At 45.1% G+C, this 17,522-nt stretch overlaps 2 protein-coding genes and 1 long non-coding RNA gene across 5 annotated transcripts in view; 2 read left to right on the top strand and 1 right to left on the bottom strand.

Moving 5' to 3' along the window:
• The first annotated feature begins 6 nt into the window (after positions 1 to 6).
• LOC108228323 lies at positions 7 to 1,719 on the top strand. The gene is made up of 2 exons (XR_001808196.1): positions 7 to 147; positions 235 to 1,719. It is a non-coding gene; the product is annotated as an uncharacterized LOC108228323 (long non-coding RNA).
• Positions 1,720 to 3,102: 1,383 nt separating this feature from the next.
• Positions 3,103 to 8,187, bottom strand: LOC108228324 (ubiquitin-conjugating enzyme E2 2-like). The gene is made up of 7 exons (XM_017403869.3): positions 7,858 to 8,187; positions 5,160 to 5,223; positions 5,049 to 5,080; positions 4,726 to 4,803; positions 4,543 to 4,648; positions 3,920 to 4,013; positions 3,103 to 3,549 (listed from the first exon to the last, which is right to left on the bottom strand). The coding sequence occupies exons 1-7, from the start codon at positions 7,879 to 7,881 to the stop codon at positions 3,504 to 3,506; spliced, it is 444 nt and encodes a 147-aa protein (XP_017259358.1). The 5' UTR covers positions 7,882 to 8,187; the 3' UTR covers positions 3,103 to 3,503.
• A 3,725-nt stretch (positions 8,188 to 11,912) lies between these two features.
• The window catches only part of LOC108249224 (transcription factor COE3), a 115,418-nt gene continuing 109,808 nt past the window's right edge, over positions 11,913 to 17,522 (top strand). For 2 of the 3 annotated variants that reach the window (XM_037977354.1, XM_037977355.1), the window contains exon 1: positions 11,913 to 12,538. In XM_037977354.1, coding sequence (XP_037833282.1) covers positions 12,405 to 12,538 — 134 coding nt within the window. In that variant the 5' untranslated portion in view covers positions 11,913 to 12,404. The remainder of the gene's footprint in view (positions 12,539 to 17,522) is intronic. The other variant, XM_037977353.1, reaches the window with a different exon arrangement.

Raw genomic sequence — 17,522 nt, 5'->3', positions numbered from 1 at the left:
GAACCGGGTCTGAGATCAGTGTGTTCTTGGTTCTGCAGGTCTCCGGTGGAACCGTCTCGGACCTGCTGGCTGCTCTCAGGTCCGTGGGCGGCTGCGGGGCAGTGAGCGTCCTGGAGGCGGCGCTGTGTGACGACCCGGAGCCGAGCGGTGAGCGGACAGCACGCCGTCACATGACTGAGTTTGAAGCAGCTGTTGCCGCGGCGACGGGTCACTCAGCTGTGTTTGTGTCCGCAGGCGGGTGGCGGTGCGCTCCGGTTCAGGACCTGAAGGTGGACGGTCGGATCGACAGCTACGTGTGTGACAGTGGGGTGGAGCTTTCCACAGCGTAGCCTCTGATTGGTTGCTCTTCATCCATCATGACTCCAGACTGCTCCTCCTTTTCATCATCATCAGGACTTTTCTGTTCGGACGTTTTCAACCAGTTTTAATGAAACATGTCAACCTGGAAGCTGAATGTGTTTTAAACTGACGGGAAAGGACGCAGCTGCTTGTCCGGGGTCTGCCCAGCAGGAACCGTTTCCTGTCTGCTAGAACACGAGAAAACGTTCTGTCGTTTCAACCCTGAGGCTCAGTGAACCTGATGGAGCAGAGTCTGCAGAGAAAAGTTGCTACTGAAACCGAGGAGCCGGATTCTGTTTGACATCTGTTGGTGTGGACTCGATTTCTGTCCACTTGTCTTCTTTAGTCCTCCTCCTCGACTCTGTCCTGAAAACGACTCGTGGTCCAGCTCAGACCTGCTGATCAGATCAGAACCCTCGTTAACTGAACGAACATTAAACAACCTCTCCACTTTAAGCTAAGAAAACTGCCTCAACAGGAGCCCTAAATGATCCACTGTCTCTGTCCGTCAAAGATCAGCAGAAAAATAAGAACCAAAATGGATGAAAGTTCGTCAGACTGGACGAACGGCGCCCGTTACCCGTTTATATACAGAGATTAAAACGACAAAAAAGGTATTTTCAGATTCCCGCTGGACAAAAAGCAACAGAAACTTTTAAGCACAATATTACTTTCACCCTGAAGCCGCTCGTTTTCCCCTAAAAAGGGGCAGGGCTTGAAGGAGGAGGAAGTGGCGCCTATCCGCTCTGCAGCCGACTAACCTGGAAACTGGGCTTTGTAGTCTAACCCCCTGATGTTCCTGATGTTCCTGATCAGCAGCTGGCTGAACATCTGGAGTCAGAAACGTGTTTATCAGATTTATGTCTGGGTTTGTAATAATCCCGTACTTCAAACGAGATCAGCCGGTAATCTGCGATTCTAAACGCTGCTCAGATTAAACCCTTACCTGTTTGCTGCCAGCTGACAGGGTTCTGGACCTCAGAACCTGTCTTTGGTTCTGGTTTCTCTGGTTTTTGGCTGTAGTGGTACACACCGACCTCGCTCACGTAGCGTTTACATTCAGACAGATCCAAAACGTGAACTTTTTTCACTGCGTGTGTTCATTTTATTTTATTTTTTACACCCTTAGAGCTTTTAAATGAACTGAACTTCAGGTACCTTCATTATTTTCTTCTTCGTGTGTTAAAATAAGGAGGTTGGTGCTTTTCAGCAGGGAGACAGAGAACCAGCAAGGCACCATGGGAAATGTAGTCCTGATGTGTGAGGAGTTGAAACCAAAGCTGTTATATTTATGTCCTTGTTGCCTGTACAGTTCATCATGACCTTTTAACTGCTTGTAATGTTTTTTTTTTTTTTAAATAAAGTTGTTTTTTTAATATATTCATGGTGTTTCTCTGATCTGTACTTTTATCAGTTTCAACAACTCTAATATTTGTGGTTGTCACATTTATTCTTTATTCACAGAAAGGTGAATAAAGTGACTAAACCTCCAGAAAAAATATTTTAAGCATTTTAAATTTAACCAATAAAAACAAATACTGGTTCGTGCTTGAATTTATTTTACATGCTTACATCAGGTTGAGTAATTTTATAGTAAAACAAATTGACCAATCAGGGATTTCTCTATCTGGGCGGAATCCAAATCTCTAAACAAATGAGAAGCTCAAGTTCTGATCGACGGTTTGATTAACCAATCAGATTTGGAGCGTGAAGCCAGTGGGCGTGGACTTCAGACTCGCAGCGGCAGGTGGCTAATTTATGTTAGCTAGCGCTGATTGGCGACTCAGCTACCCTGAAAACGGCAACAGGTGAACCTCGAGTGTTGTAAAATTGTTATCGGTGGCTTTTTCAAGACAGTCGCTCAATAAAAAGATGAATTTTGTTCAAATTGATATTAAAGAAGCTCCCTAACATCTTTAACCCTGGATTAGCCTAGCGGTTCAGTTAGCAACTAGCAAGGCTTAGAAACTTTAGCCGTTTACCTAAAACACCTTAAAACACAGGACATTAGCTAAAAAGTCATTTCAAACTTCATCTGGAAGCGCAGAAGGATGATCTTTGTCTTCAAACGAACATCATTGGTGAGTAAAAGCTTAGTTTTTTGCTGCTTCCGGTTTGGTAAAGGGCTATTCTGAATATTTAGTATCTGGTTCATGTTCGAGCGCTTCTGATTCAAAATAAACTCTTCAAACATGAGTTAAATTATTTTACACTGAGGACAGTTTGTGATATGTGGAGTCTAACTTACTAACATGTTTTTTTTACACCTGGACCACTGTAGAACTGGTTCTGTTCATAAAAAGCCCGTTCAGTTTAAGTTATTCTGTTTTTATTAAAATGTTTCAGTTCAGGTTGGACTGGTTCTGTTCCGGTCGGGTTAACAAGTAAAGTTGAAGTCTCACAAAACAAAGAATCTGAGTATAAAATATTTTACTCTGAGCAGATATTTAAAGGAGCGATTTGATGTCAGGTCATGTGCTAAGGTCAAAGGTCAAAGGGGATAAAAATAACCCACCAGGATGTAAGAATCTGTATTTTCTCAAATGTAACATTTTCCAGATGAATGTGAAAACTAAGAACTTCAGCTTAACCTGACCCACCGCATGGTTCTTCAGAACCGGGTCCTGCTCAGTGTCTGAAAGCGGACCCAGTTCTTCAGAACCAGGCCCTGCTTCGTGCCTGAAAGCTGACCCGGTTCTTCAGAACCGGGCCCTCCTCTGTGTCTGAAAGCGGACCTGAATGAAAACAGGACGCCGGCGAAGCTGCAGTTTGTTGAACTTTATTGAGAAACGGTGACAGAGCTTGTAGTTGATCGATCAGCCGGGTCGGGTCGGGTCGAGCTTCCAGTGCAAAAACAGGAGAACGGGTCGGGTTGGGTGATGGATGAACTAACGGCTCTCGTCTGAAAACTCTAAAACAAAAAGCTACAAACTGAAGGAGCTCTCTTCTTTAAAAACATGGACCAATCACTGACATGCACCGCTGAGCGACCCGCCTGCCGCCTCACCTGCCAGGTGAGTCCGCGGCGCCGCGCTCACTCGGGTTTCTGGCAGACAGACGCAGAGTTTAAAAGCATCAAAGGTGAAGACGAACGCGAACAAACTGCAGGTGAGATGAGAGGGGGCGTGGCTTAGTTCAAACGGGTCATTCCAGCAGGCGGCCAATCACATGGCGTATTTCTGAGTCCAGTCCTGAGCCGTCTTGTTGTACCTGCAGGAACAGAACCACATCAGAACTACAGGACCGGGTCTCTGAACAAACCACCGAGTGTCTAACAGAACTCAGAACCTCTGACCGGGCCGCAGGTCTTTAAGACTGGGACCGAGTCTGGTTCCCCTGACAGAACCGGGTCTTGTAGTTGTAAATAACTTTATTGAATCAGTTTCTGCTCTACGATGTAAACACCAGACTGGTTCGACCCGTCTAACCCTGGCACCAGAACAGAGAGTCTGATCAGAACCAGCAAATATGAATAGAATTAAAGTTCTGTTGGTTCTGGTTCTTTGCAGTATTGGCCAGCACTGATGTGGGTGTTTTGTGGACCGGTTCTGTTGGGTGGCAGCGGGTCGAGCGGACTCACCTGACGGGGTCTGTTTTGTAGATGCGGGCGATCTCTGGCACTAACGGGTCGTCAGGGTTCGGGTCACATAACAGAGAACAAATGGACAAAAGGACTGCGGAGAGAAAAGAACTACTGAGTTTAACCCAGCAGCGCCACCTGCTGCTCAGAACCCTCCGATAACCCAGAACAACCAGAACTTTGTCTGCATTTAATGAAACGTGAGTTAGTCCTCCATCAGCTCTCAGAATTAAAACTTTTTATCTAAAATCTAAAAACCCTGAAGAAGAATCCTGACTTTAGTTTTTAACTCGTTCAGACAGGAAGTCAGGTTTCTGAGGAAAGAACTCAATGCCTGTTTTTGTCCCGACTTTGTTTTAATCTTGTGGTTTAAGTCACAGGATTTATTTATTTATTGTGGAGGAAAGTTATATAATCTTTAGTGTTGGATTAATTTAGAAATAATTAGTTTAATCTGAAGTTCAGGTGTTTTATTCATCATTTATTTTTCTTTCAAAGAAGCAAAGTAACAAAATTAGGGCTGATTTAAAACTAATTTGTTCTGCACATCGTGAATAAACAGGGGTTCTGCAGCAAACAGGGGTTCTGCAGCAAACAGAAGCTCGACCCGGTTCAGATCTTACCTTTAGAGATCGTTAACGCCGGAGACCACTGAGATCTCAAAATGTCCAGGCAGATGCTGCCGTTACTGTTAATATTTGGGTGATAGATTCTGGTTGTGAAGGCGACCTGCAGGAGAAACATCAGAACAAGTTCAGTTCTCTGATCGGGACCCGACCCGACCCGGAACGTCGAGCTGGACTCACCTTGGGCGGTTTGAAGGGATAATCTGTCGGGAAATGAATCGTGAGGAAAAACACGCCGCCCTGATACGGACTGTCGGGCTGCAACAGAACCGAGACCACAGGTCAACCCAAACGGTTCAGAACCACAACCGGATCCATGACTTCATCAGAACCACGTTCATTTGTATGGTGGAATATTAACATTAAAATAAGTTTAACAGTCTTTTAGCCAAACACATTTTTATAAACTCCTTTAAATTCTGTTTTAAAGTCCAGTTCTGAGGCGCCCAGCTGACCCGGCTGACCCGGTCCAGCTGGAGCTAGTTCTGATGTTTGATACTTACAGGACCCATAATCGTAGCTTGCCAGTGAAACACTGAAAGAAAGAATAAAACAGGATGAGTGAAGCATCGGGTCGGTTCTGGAGTTACGGTTCAAAGGTCAGAAGTTCTTACTGTCTTCACCGACGGGCCCGGCAGAACATTGGGCCGGAGGGTCTCTGGACAGGTCGGTGAGCTCCTGGAGACAGAACACATGTTAGTTTCTGTTCGGAGAGGAAGGAGACCCAAACCAGATCCGTTTGAACATTTTCCTTCTTTAAGAACTGAGCTGCACCATTTACTGGACCTCGTGATCCGGGTCAGAGGCAGAACCTTTCCACCTGTCCGCAGGAAATCTGAGGAACCACAGAGTTCTCCACCGAGTCCTCCACCGAGTCTGACCCAAGTTTTATTCAAGGAGACGTTTGTCTGCAAACAGAACCAAACAAACTGAAGGTTTGCGGCTCCATGATGTGCAGAACCTGGTTCTGCTGCAGGTAGAACTGTATTATCGGTCCAACATTGGTTTGTGGGTCACCTCCACCCGCCCCCACCCTTCTGACTGAATCTGCTGGAGTAACTGCAGACTTTAAGAAGGACAGAACCAGTTTATTATTCATCAGTGTGGGTCTTAGACCTGGACATGTCTTCTGTCAAATCAGGAGTCGGAGTCCAGCTCTGGAGACAGGTGGAGACGGGTGGAGACGCCTTCAGGGAATCCATTGCCAGAGAAAAACTGAACATATTCCAAACCGAAGCGACAGGACCGTGAGCCTCTGAGACTCTCAGTCGAGACGCTGAGGACATCCGACCAATCACAGCCCAGTGAGACGCTGCCTATTAGGGCTGGACCAACATGTCCAACCATTGGAGACTGGAGTCCATCAGGAGGGACGGATGAAAATGATCCCTTTCATCTGTGAATGATGGACAGTTCAAACCAACACGCTCCAGTCCAGCCTGATGTCCAACGTCCTCCTTTACCGACACCTGCGGACAGGTGTTGGACCGCAGACCGGACCGGGCCGGACCAACACCGGTCTGAGCGGCTGTGAGACGCTGCTGTCGTCTGATTGGTCAGCAACTGAGTGATTTATTTGTTCAAATTAGAAACATTTTGAACAAAATAATCTTCTAATAAACCCGATTCTTTAAAGAGGAATATTAGTCTGAAGGCGGCCAGCAGGTAGCTGCAGTGGACCGGACCGGGCCCGGATGGTTCTTGGGTCACAGTTCTGGTTTAGTTGTAGCTTCTGGAGTCTCAGAGTCGGTGTTTGAACGTTGGAGGTCTCTTACCCAACCCGTCCAAATACTCAGAACCTCACAGCTGGGGTCCAAAACTGGTGTGAAATGATACAAAATACAGAGAGCAGTAATATTTACAGCTGCTGGGCTGCCTGTAGCTGTGACCTTTGACCTGAACTCGTTCATAAGGATCCATCTTTGATAATCTCCTAAAAACTAACTGGATGAGTTCAGACCTGCCAGGATCATCTCAGGAGGACTGAAGGTTTTCCTGCTGTGAAGGAAACTCAGCAGCTCAGACTATTTTTACTCAGACCAGGATCTATGGGGGGGGGGCTGAAAACTGGACAGCTTATAGGACGGGGCTGGGTGTCGGTATGTGACTCAGCTCATCTTTCAGCCTGGGTCGAGTTCAGGAGGCGTTTAAAGACCCAGCCCGCTCCGACGCTGACAGAACTCCTGCTTGAAGCACAAAATTACACCTTTTTTTAAAAAGTCTAATTAAAGTTCAGCTGTTTCTGGTTAAATAAAATCTATAAATCCCCGGAGAGTTCTGTGATTATGTTCTAATTCCCCAAACGTTTCAGTCGAGTTCTGAAACTAAAATAAATTTATGTTTTAGATTTAAATATTTAAAACAACAAAAAAACCAAATCCTTCATGTTTCCACAGAAAATAGAGTTCAAGTGGATCGATGAGCTGATCCTCAGCAGGTTCTGCTGCTCTGGAGCTCCAGGTGTGAGTTAACACAACGCCAGGGCGGAAAGACATCAGCAATGACCTCAGAGAAGCAGCTGCTGCTGCCCATCAATCTGGGAAGGGTCAAAGGTCATCAGGAGTCCATCGTTCTACAGAGAGGAAGATTATTCACAAGAGGAGACATTGAAGACGGCTGCTGATCTTCACCCTGAAGGTCAGACCGTGCAGTGCTCAGAGAAATGAGCTCCATCTCAGACTCTACAGGCCTCAGTTAGCAGGTCAAAGGTTACAGCCTCTTCTCTCTAAAAACAACATGGCAGCTCGAATTAGGTTCATCTGAAAGAACCACAAGACCTTCTGGACCAGAACCAGACCAGAGGACAGATGTTTACCCAGAATGCACTGCAGCAAACAGCCCCTCCCAGCTGTCAGCACGGCGGTGGAGGGCTGATGGTTTGGGCCGATTCTGGAGTCAGATGTGAGGCCATCTGGTGTATGATGTGTTTATCTTAGGTCATTGCTTCAGGATCAGATGATCATTGTTTTATTTATTTATAAATTAAAGGTAATTCTTTATATTTTCACTGAGATAAATTTATTTTATTTTATTTTTCACCTGTGGAGAAGCTAAACAGAGTTTTCTTTAAAAAGCTTCAGAATCCGGATGTACCCGAGTTTCCCTTCAAACTGGACCCGAACAGGCCCAAACCGCTGTGTCAGAACCGGTCCAACATGTAAACACAGCATGTGTTGTTCCGTCCGTCCGACACCGAACCGCAGACTGGTTCCAGCGGTTTGGTACCGGGCTAACGCTGCTACCATGCTAACAGCAGCTACAGGCTACAGCTGAGCTCAGCTGAAATCTGCTCCGAATAAGGCTGAGAGTTACCTTAGAGATCCGTTTTAAAGCCATTGTGTCTGACAGAAGGGACAGGCTGCCGAGGAGGAGGAGGAGGAGGAGGAGGAAGAAGAAGAGGAGGAGGAGGCCGGCTAGGTGACGCTAACTAACTAGCATCCAGGACTTCACTATCTTTGTAACTGACTACACATCCGCCGGTTGAACGACACCGGGAGTCCAGTTAAACCTGTTCTCCTTTTCACCGAGTCTTCAGCACGTCAGTCCCGAACCCAGGTTGCTAGTCCACTAACGAACCGGACCGACGGCGGCAGCTCAAAATGTCTTCCGTTACACACAGCAGCTGTCAAAGAACCGGGAGCAGGAGGTCTCACTCCGACTCGAATTCTCGGCACCGAAACATGATGAAAAGAGCTTACTGATGGCAGCGATCCACTCGCGAAACAGGAGGTCCCACTCTGTGTCAAATCCCCGGCACCGAAATGTGCAAACAGCACAATAACAGCAGAGATCCACCTACGGGAGGTCTCACTCCGTCTCAAATCCCCGGCTCCGAAATATACAAACGGCTTAACGACGGCAGAGATCCACCTGTGTGAACAAGAGGTCTCGCTCTATCTAAAATTTGCAGCACCGAAACGTGAAACGGCACAATGACGGCAGAGATGCACCTAATGGGAGCAGGAGGGCTCACTCTGACTAGAATTCACGGGACCGAAACATAAAAACAGCTTGATGACAGCAGATCCACCTGCTGCAGAACCTCCAGAACATTCAGCAGCTCACTGAGTTCAGAACTAAAATTATCCTCAGATGTAGCTCAAACATTGACCAGTTTCCAGCTCTTATAACAGTTTACCCAACAAATTAATGAGTGACTGTTAATAAACTCATTTGAATACGAACACCTGATCCAAGACAGAAACCTGTGAAAATGTAGTCTGTTTTTATTTAACAGACAAAAGTAAAGCAAACAAACAGATTTTATCATTTCATGGCAACAACACCATTTTAAAAATGACAAATTCACATTTTCCTTGTGTTACAGTGATTAAAAAGTTAACTCCTTGAGGAATATTTGATGTTTCCTCTGTAAGTGTGGGTTTTCCTGTTTAAGGAAGTCTTGGATGAGCTTCAGATGGTTCTGTGGTGACAGGATCTGCAGCTGCAGACCTGACAGCAGCTCTTTCAGCCACTAGATGACACTCTTTAGCTTCCGATCATTTCCACAATCTTCAGCTGATAAAATGTGAATCCAGCAGCTGGTTCCATCAGGAGCCTGTTAGCTCCTCTTTAAAGATGGGTTCTGTTGGCCTCCTGTTTCTGCCTCCGCCTGCCTCGTTCCCTTCATCCATCCAGCTGACATGTTTCACTGTGACTGAGCTCAGAGAACGTTTTTGTCAGTCAGCTCGTTAAGCAAACGCTGAAGGAGGAATATTTATAATTTAGTTCCGTTAGAAAGCCTCAGAATGTACCTGAAAAGCTTTGGGGTCATAACTTTGAACAATCAGTGATGCAAACATCAACTTCTCTGGAGCTCAGTAGGATTTTGGGACTTCCTTCGTGATCTAAGCTGACAAAATACTATTACCTGAGTACTAATACTACCACACAAACCTGCTGCTGGAGGCCGTCACCGAAGTCGTCCTGAGGGACACCCACAGCAAACAGATGCTTGTTGCTTTTAAATGGGATCGTTTATTTCTTTTTCCTTTTTAGAGGAGCAAAACTTCAAAATAAGAGCATGACCCCACCCTCTCTTTACAGAAATCTTAAAGGTTTCTGAGAAAATCTTTAATCTTGATGTTTGACGCAGGTCTTTCTGTTTCAGGACAAACTACTTTTAAACTTTTATTTTTATCAGTACATTATTTATTTATTTATTGAAGCGAAGTTTGTTTTGTTAGGTTGTTTGAATATCACACCTTGTTTGTGGTTCTAAACCTTCATAGATCCTGACAAACAGCAGCCAGTACTTCTGCAGTACCTGGTTCTGTCCACTGTGGGGCGCCCTGGTTCTGTTCAGGACGAGAGAAGAAGAAGAAATTAAACCAGGTTTTAGATTCAAAAAGCTTCAAAATACTGAAGAGCTTTTGTTAAAGTCTGCTGCTTTTAGAATGCGGTTCTGGTCAAAGCTGGAAAGCTGTTCGGTGCCACGGCTGATCCTGACCGGGTTTATGAAGGTTCTGCTGCGCTCCGGCCCGACACCGGTTCTGAAGCTGGTGTCAGTCAAGTCAGAAGGTCTCCAGGGTGTTCTAATGAGAACTGAAGACCCGAAAGGATCTAAAGGAGGTTCTCAGAGATCTGATCAGGTTTTAGTTTTCTAAAGGTCTACTTTAATGAATCTACAGACCACCTTAAAGGGCTCCAGAGTTTTAGAAGAGGTCCACTGAGAGTTCTGATTGTAAAGAGGATCCAGAAGAACCTCTGGGGCTTTCTGAGAAGATAAATATTGCTTAGTTTAGAGTCCTTGAGGAACTTGACGAGTTCTTCCAGTAGAACTTTCAGGATTTAAGGTAGTTCTTGGTGTTTAACGGTCTGATGATTCACCTCGGGAGTCTGTCCTGGGGTTCCTCCGGAGTGTATTCTGGGGTTCCTGGTCTTTGGTTCTGAGGAGGTCCTGGTTTTTGAGGGTTCCTGGGTTAAAGGTTTTGAAAGATGAGATCTCCTGAGAGGATCGATGAGGTTCATGTGGATTTAAAGGTTGAAATTCAGGTTCTGGACTTGATGAGCCATTAGCTGCGGCGGCCATCTTGACACGAGTTGGCTGGTCCAGTGATTCGTGATATTTTGCTAACAGACTCAAACACTACGGCCCACTTCGCAGCAGTTTCCAAATATTTAAACAGATTTGATGGAAAATATTTAAAAATCCGATAAAAATAAAATTGTTTGACTTACATCTACAGTAGTGTCTTCCTCTTCATCATCTTCATCCCTGACATGTTTGCAGCGTCTCACTAATTTTTTTCACACACATTTTTTTTAATTTTTTTTTTTTTGGTTTCCAGACGTTTGTGTTTCCCAGGAGGACAGCAGCGGGCTAAAGGAGGATAAATATTTAATCAGCGCTGCTCTGGAGTTTCTGCTTAATTAGAGGAATTCAGACTAAAACTCTGAAGCCGGAGCCGTCTGCAAACATCTCCCACAAATGATCACTTTTATTGTTTTTATTCTGGATTGGAGCGACACGTTTCACAGCAGAGTGAATTCAGACCCTGATCTTATTAGCATCTGTGTGTGTGAGCGTGTGTGTGTGTGTGTGTGTGTGTGTGTGTGTGTGTGTGTGTGTGTGTGGGGGGGGCACCATATGTCTGCGTGTAAAAAGCACAAATCGGTGCCAAACGTGCGCAGCGCTCGTGTCGGGCAGCCTGATGACAGAGGAGATTATTCTGCATGGGACCAGTTAATCCTGCAGAAATCTGTCAGTCGCTGCCTGTCGCCCGCCACTGGCAGGTAGGTGACAGTGTGTTAGTCTGTCTGTTAGCAAAATATCTGAGTCGCTGGATGGGTTTATTTAATTCAGCAGGTTAACAATTAGAGTCAATCTGAGTCAAGATGGCCACCACAACTAATCCACTTGAATAAATCCTAAATATAAATATAACTGATATGGAGGTGTGGTGGTAGCTGAAAGTCATCCCTAATAGATCTGAAGACTGAACCAAAATGGTGCTGATTCTGTCAGCTCTGATCTGCTCACGGTTCTGTAGAACTGAGCCAGTGGTTCGGTTCTGATGGACCGAGCAGCAGGAGGCTGCCTGCTGCTCACACCTGCCTCCCCCTCCCCCCCTCCCCCTCCCCCCTGTGTCATGTGACATTATTCTCACCTGTTAACTTTATTTCCTGCAAACGCTCTGAATCCCTTATTTGGGGCATGCTTTGCAAAACAATGACGTCACGGGAGGCTTCGGCCAATCGGAAGGCAAAAGTGAGGCACTTATTCAAAGGAGCTGTCCTTATTTGGGCATGTCCCCGCCCCTCTGCCGCTCCACGCGGTCCCCCAGGGTCTGGGAGCCCTGAACCCGGGAAAAGGAGCTGTCCTCCGGGACAGCGGAGCCATAAAGAGCCGGGGAGGGAGGGAGGAGCTGCCCACTCCCCCTGCTGTCCCCCCGGGACCCGCAGCCCGCCTCGGTCCGGCCCTGCTCCGTCTTCCTCATCAGTTCAGCTCTCTCCTTTCTGAAGCTGCTTCGGGTTTTTTTTATCCCACTTTTTGATTTTTTTTTTCCTGCGCGGCTCGGGCTCCCTCTCCGGTCCCGGTCCGGCTCGGTTCTGCGCGGTTCTCCCTCCGCTCCGCCCTCCTGAACTTCACTCGGAGGTTTGAAAGCGCCGAACCGCGGCGGGGATCTAACAGCAGCGCGGAGAAACCCAGAGGAATCCGGGGCTCTGCTCTGGATCCGGACCCGGGACTCCTGTGTCCCCCCTGCCCCTCCCCTCCTCTTCCTCCTCCTCCTCCTCATCACTCCTCTTTTCTCCACCTTAATCCAGGTGGTCCTTTGGCTGCCTGAGCGGCTCTTTCAGGGAGGATTATTCTTCATCTTCTGACTCGGTTCTGGTGCTGCTCCCAGAAGGACGTTTTGATGTTCTCCATCCAGGACAGCCTCCCCCGGGGGGCCCTGACCATGAAGGAGGAGCCGCTCCCCACCGGCATGACCCCGGTCCGCTCCTGGATGCAGGGCGCGGGGATCCTGGACGCGAACACGGCGGCCCAGAGGTAAAACCCTGCTGTCAGAACCGAGCCGAGCTCGGTCCGGTGGAGGGGGGAAACTTTCAGGCAGATGGGTAGAGTCAGAACCTCTGGTTCTGGAGAACATCAGGTTAAAGTCGGGGGACAGTCAGGGTTTATTTATTTGAATAAAAACAGAAAATAAATCTGAAAGCTATCGGAACCAGAACTTATCAGGTCCAAGAAGTGACGTTTGGTCCACTTTAAAGCAGCCGAACCTTCAGGTCTGAATTAAACTCGGAGTTTGGACGGAATCCTGGAAGATTTCACATTTAAATCCGACCCGAGCAGCGCAGCTCGTCTCGGCCCGGTTCGGTGCCAGCAGCTGCCCGGTCCTCCCGGAGCGAGCGGCCGAACGGCTCCCCGAACCGCGAGCATCATTTTAAACCCAAAAGGTTTAACTGCGAGCCTCCGGAACCGAAGTTCTGCTCATTTCGAGCCGTTTTTAGCCGGATTTTACACGGAGTTCGGTCCGTGCCGCGCTCCGGGAGTACCGGAGAAAACTCAACTTCTTTATCCTCCTGCTCCCAAACTAAAGCTCCTAAAATTAAATTTATTTCATGGACTTTTTACAAATTAATATAACAAATAAAACCTAATTTAACAGATTAAATTACTGTCATTTTAAATCGTTTTTATTCTTAAATGTCACGAGTTAAAGCTGAGTAAAATATTTTAAAACCGGTTTTTAAATCTAAAAATGTTTAATTTGTTTGGCTTGAAGTTCGGTTTAAAATCAAGTTTATTTTAAAATTATAATTATTAAATGAAAAAATCAGAACCCTTAAAGCTCCGCATGTTTCTGCGCCTTCATCCTGAATTATCTCCTGAATTTAATTTTATTTTAAATTCATCAGAATTATTTTCTGCTGATGTTTGCAGCTTAAATTAATCTCCAAAGTCTGCAGCAAATTCCAGAAATATTTACGGTTTTTTATTTGACACTTTATAATAAAAAGTGCGGTTTTTGAGTTTAATTTAGATTAAAAAATAGATTTTCTTCTTTAAAAAGCTTAGAATAAAAAAAATCATATTTATTTAAGAAGTCTGAGGCCCAGAAATTAAAGATAAAAACTTCTTTGGTTTTTAATAAATCTGGTTTAGTTTCTTGTTTAAAGTCTTTTTGCATCACTTTAAAATGTTCCTCAGAAACAAACATTTATCAGGATAATTCAGTTTAATTCAGAATTAAATCAGGTGTGTGTGTTTGTAGCCAATCAGATTCAGGATAAAATGAAAACCTTTGATTTAAAATCTGTGAATAAAACGAGTCTCTGAGGAAGAACGTCAGGATTAAACCGTGAAAACAGACGAGAACGGAGATGAATTCTGTCAAACATCCGGTGAGGGCATGCAGTCGTCTGACAGCCGGTGTTTAACCAGCCGAAGAGCAGCCGAAGCAGCCGAAGCAGCAGAATCTGAGGGGAACCAACGGCAGCTTCAGATAAAAACCCAGAATGGTTCCGAAGTTCAAACTGATTTAAAGATGATCCAGCAGAGTTCAGCCTGAACCCTCAGTTCTCCAACCTTTCAGGTTCTGACCCGTAGAACCAGCAGCAGGGAGTGTCTTTAATCAACCCGTTCAGAACAGGTTCAGGTCTGACCCACAGTGGGTCCCGAGCCTGACTTTTAGATTAATTCAATCAACCAGAACCGGGCCGACCCGTTCCAGTGTTCTGATTCTGACCCGAGAAGCAGCTCCTCTGGATCCTTCTGAGACCTTCAGGGTTCCATGAGCTGATTTTAGGAGAACCTGAAGCCTTTATTTTCAGAGACACGAGTAAAAAACGGTTCAGTTTGTGTCTGTCCCCATGTCTCTGTCCTCGTGTCTCTGTCCCTGTGTCTCTGTCCTCATAAAAACTGCACAGTGGTAAAGGTCAGGGAGTCATGGCCGACCGTTTCTCCTTCAGTTTAGTTGAGGTGAGTCGTTGATGGATCATCCTCAGGTGCTTTACCTGCAGAGGAGGAACCTTCTTCTGGTGGATTTTTAACATTTTGAATCTGCTCTCAAACGTGTCGCAGCTTCGGCAGCAGGAGCAGATGTTTAAAACGGAAGAAACTGTGATAAACTGTCACAGAATTTATTTAAACGTCCAGAAATGATAAATATTTCTGTCTGAATGAAAACAGAAGAATCAACCTAATTCTTCAGTTTTACCTTTAAGTTGTTCACATCTGTCCAGATGTTCTGCTGATTTAATCAGTTTAGGATTTAAAATGTCAAAATAAAAGACACGTTTCACAAACATGAAACTAAATTAAAAATTTAAACCAAAAACTTCCTCTTTTTTATTTATTAAGACGTTTCTCACGCTGATTATTTCAGATTTAAAGTTTGTCACTTTGCTCAAATCTGACATGAAGAAAATATAAAATATTAACAGAAACTCTGTTCTGAACAAAATAAACTTTAATGTGATCATCTGTCAAACTGCAAACACTCTGATTTAAATGAATAAAATCATCTGAATCTGTAAAAGACAGGACGTTTACACATTAATATCCAGATTGTTTATTATTATTATTTATTTATTCTGATTAGAGTTAAAGTTTATTCTTGTCAAACAGCAACAATTTCATATTTTAATTTAAAAATAAATAAATCTGTGTTTGTAGTTCAGTTGGAAACAAATCCTTCAGTTTTTCAGCCTGAATTACCTTCGTGTTAGAGCTTCTGATCACATCAGTCCTCTGATTTCCAGATGTTCAAACAGCCCTTAAACGCCTCATGAAGTCTGGCTGCTGCCGAAGGTTTGAGCGAATAATTCAAACCGTCGGAGTTTGTTGTTAATTAACCGGATTAAAGCTTTATAAGCAGAGGAATCCTCAAGATTAATTCTTTACATTAATGCTTTGTTTTAGTTTTTCCTGCAGGTCATTGAACGCCTCATTTCAGCTAAATTTAAACAGCATTTATTCAAAGTTCATCAGCCGAGTTCATGAAAAAAACCTTTATAAACAATATTTTAACAAACTGACAAATTAATCCAATTTATTTGTAATTATTTTACCGGACATGGACGGTCAAACCTGTCAGAAACAACTTTTAAAGAAGTTTCAGGATTTTACCAGACGTGGAAACAGAAGTTGTTGTTTTAAAGTGATTTTAGTCACACAGCTCTGTTTAAAATGGAGTTTCTGGCTAATTTTTATCAGAAATAAAGGATTAAATCTGACCTGATGGTGACGTTTGGAAATATAAATGTCGATTTAAACAAAGGTTTAGGGTTTTACCGTGTGTGGAAACACGGCGCTCCCAGAAACCGTTTCAGTTTCAGACCTGATGGTCATTTTAGGAAACACGAGTTTCCTGATTTCTCCGTCCGTGACGTTTGTTACGTGTAAATGAAGTGATTCAAGCAGACCTGATGGTCACATTTAGGTTTCAGGCTGTAGAAACAAACGTTAAAAAGCAGTTTGACGCTGATTTGACAACATGAAGGCCTGATTTTTACCGTCTGTGGAGAATGAAAGCTGACCCGATGGTCACCTTTGGACAGGGTTCCTGGTTGTTGTTGTTGTTGTTTACAGTTTGGGGTGTCTCATCAGGTCTCATCAGGTCTCATCAGGTGTGGTTTTACTGGCCTTAGAAACTTCTCCTGATGATCGAGAAGCTTTGCGGTGACTTTAACAGACGTAAAGACGGCTCGTTTCCATGACAGGATTCAGGCAGAGGGGGCAGCCGAGGATTAAAGGTGACCCGCTGATAACCTCTGCAGACAGTTCTTGTTTTAACGAAGACTTTGGGTGATTTTAGCGGACGTGAAGGGTTAAACTTTTAGAAACGGCTCTGGGTTCAGAGGAGGATTTTACCGAACATGGAAACAGTTCTTCAGTTAAAGAAAAGCTTCAGGAGGATTTTACCAGACATGAAACAGAACTGGGGGCGGCGCGGTGGAGCAGCGGTTACAGCTGTTGCCTCCCAGCAAGAAGGCTGCAGGTTCGCTTCCCGGCCTGAAGCCTTTCTGAGTGGAGCTTACATGATCTCCCTCTGCTCACCTGGGTCCACTCCGGTTTGCTCCCACAGACTGTGAACATGGAGGTTAGGGACACGAGTCAGAGGACGGGGAGGACAAACAGGACATGAAGGACATGGAAGCCGTGTTCGGGGCATCCTTGGCGGACATAAAGCGTCTGTGTTGTTGTTGTTGTTGTTTGCATCATGTTGTGTAAAGTTTGAAGCCCATCTGTGTTCATCCTGACACACGTCCTGTTTAGAAGGTTTCGGCTGATTTCACCGGATGTGGAGGATTAAACTCGTCCCGTCAGTCTTATCTGGAGACGGCGTTAGTTTCAGGTCAACACGCTGTGGGGGGGTGAAGTGTCTGGGTGGGGGTTTGTTGTTGTCTCAGTCATTAGATAAAACTTCCTGTTAAACACGGAGAGGAAGACGTTCCTCAGGTGGATGTTTCAGTTTCCAGAACCCCCCCAGAGGCCTCGGTGTCCTCGGTGGATTCTTCTTCTCTTGATGTTCCATCAGACCTTCTTCTTCTGTTGCTTCTGTCGGTTCCTGCTCAGGCTTCAACGGTCCAGTTTGGGTTCTAACTCCAGGATGAGAGAAGTTCTGATAAACGTTGGTTTCCAGATTCTGTTCCTCATTTTATTTCCTAAAAGATAAAACTCAAGTTTTCTGACAAAAACTCAGACAGCTGAGTATCAGTCGACCTGCAGCGATGTGCGCTTTGATATTTGAAGCTGCGTCGCAGAACCCAGGGAGGTTCTACGTATCAGAACCTGATTAAAAATCTGTTTTTTATCAGGTTCTAAAATTATTCAAATCTAAACAAAAACAGAACAGATTCCACTGAACCATTCTTTATTATCTAAAAACAAAATGGAGAAGAAGTGAGTGAAGAACCAGTTCCAGCTACTGACCCAACAGAACCCAGCAGAACCAGGTTCCAGCTCCTGACCCAACAGAACCCAGCAGAACCAGGTTCCAGCTCCTGACCCAACAGAACCCAGCAGAACC

The sequence above is a fragment of the Kryptolebias marmoratus genome, linkage group LG9 (assembly GCF_001649575.2).
Source record: "Kryptolebias marmoratus isolate JLee-2015 linkage group LG9, ASM164957v2, whole genome shotgun sequence".
In the NCBI taxonomy this organism is placed as follows: Eukaryota; Metazoa; Chordata; class Actinopteri; order Cyprinodontiformes; family Rivulidae; genus Kryptolebias; species Kryptolebias marmoratus.
The sequence above is the reverse complement of the archived record's forward strand: the minus strand, read 5'-3'. Positions and strand labels throughout refer to the sequence as shown.

What these genes read in the sequence shown, in the direction of transcription:
- LOC108228324 (XM_017403869.3), bottom strand. Translation starts at nt 7,881, where the DNA reads ATGGCTTTAAAACGGATCTCTAAG. An exon ending in CTTTAAAACGGATCTCTAAG is followed by an intron (nt 5,224 to 7,857) that starts GTAACTCTCAGC and finishes TTCTGTCTCCAG; the next exon opens with GAGCTCACCGACCTGTCCAG. An exon ending in TACAAAACAGACCCCGTCAG is followed by an intron (nt 3,550 to 3,919) that starts GTGAGTCCGCTC and finishes CTGTTCCTGCAG; the next exon opens with GTACAACAAGACGGCTCAGG.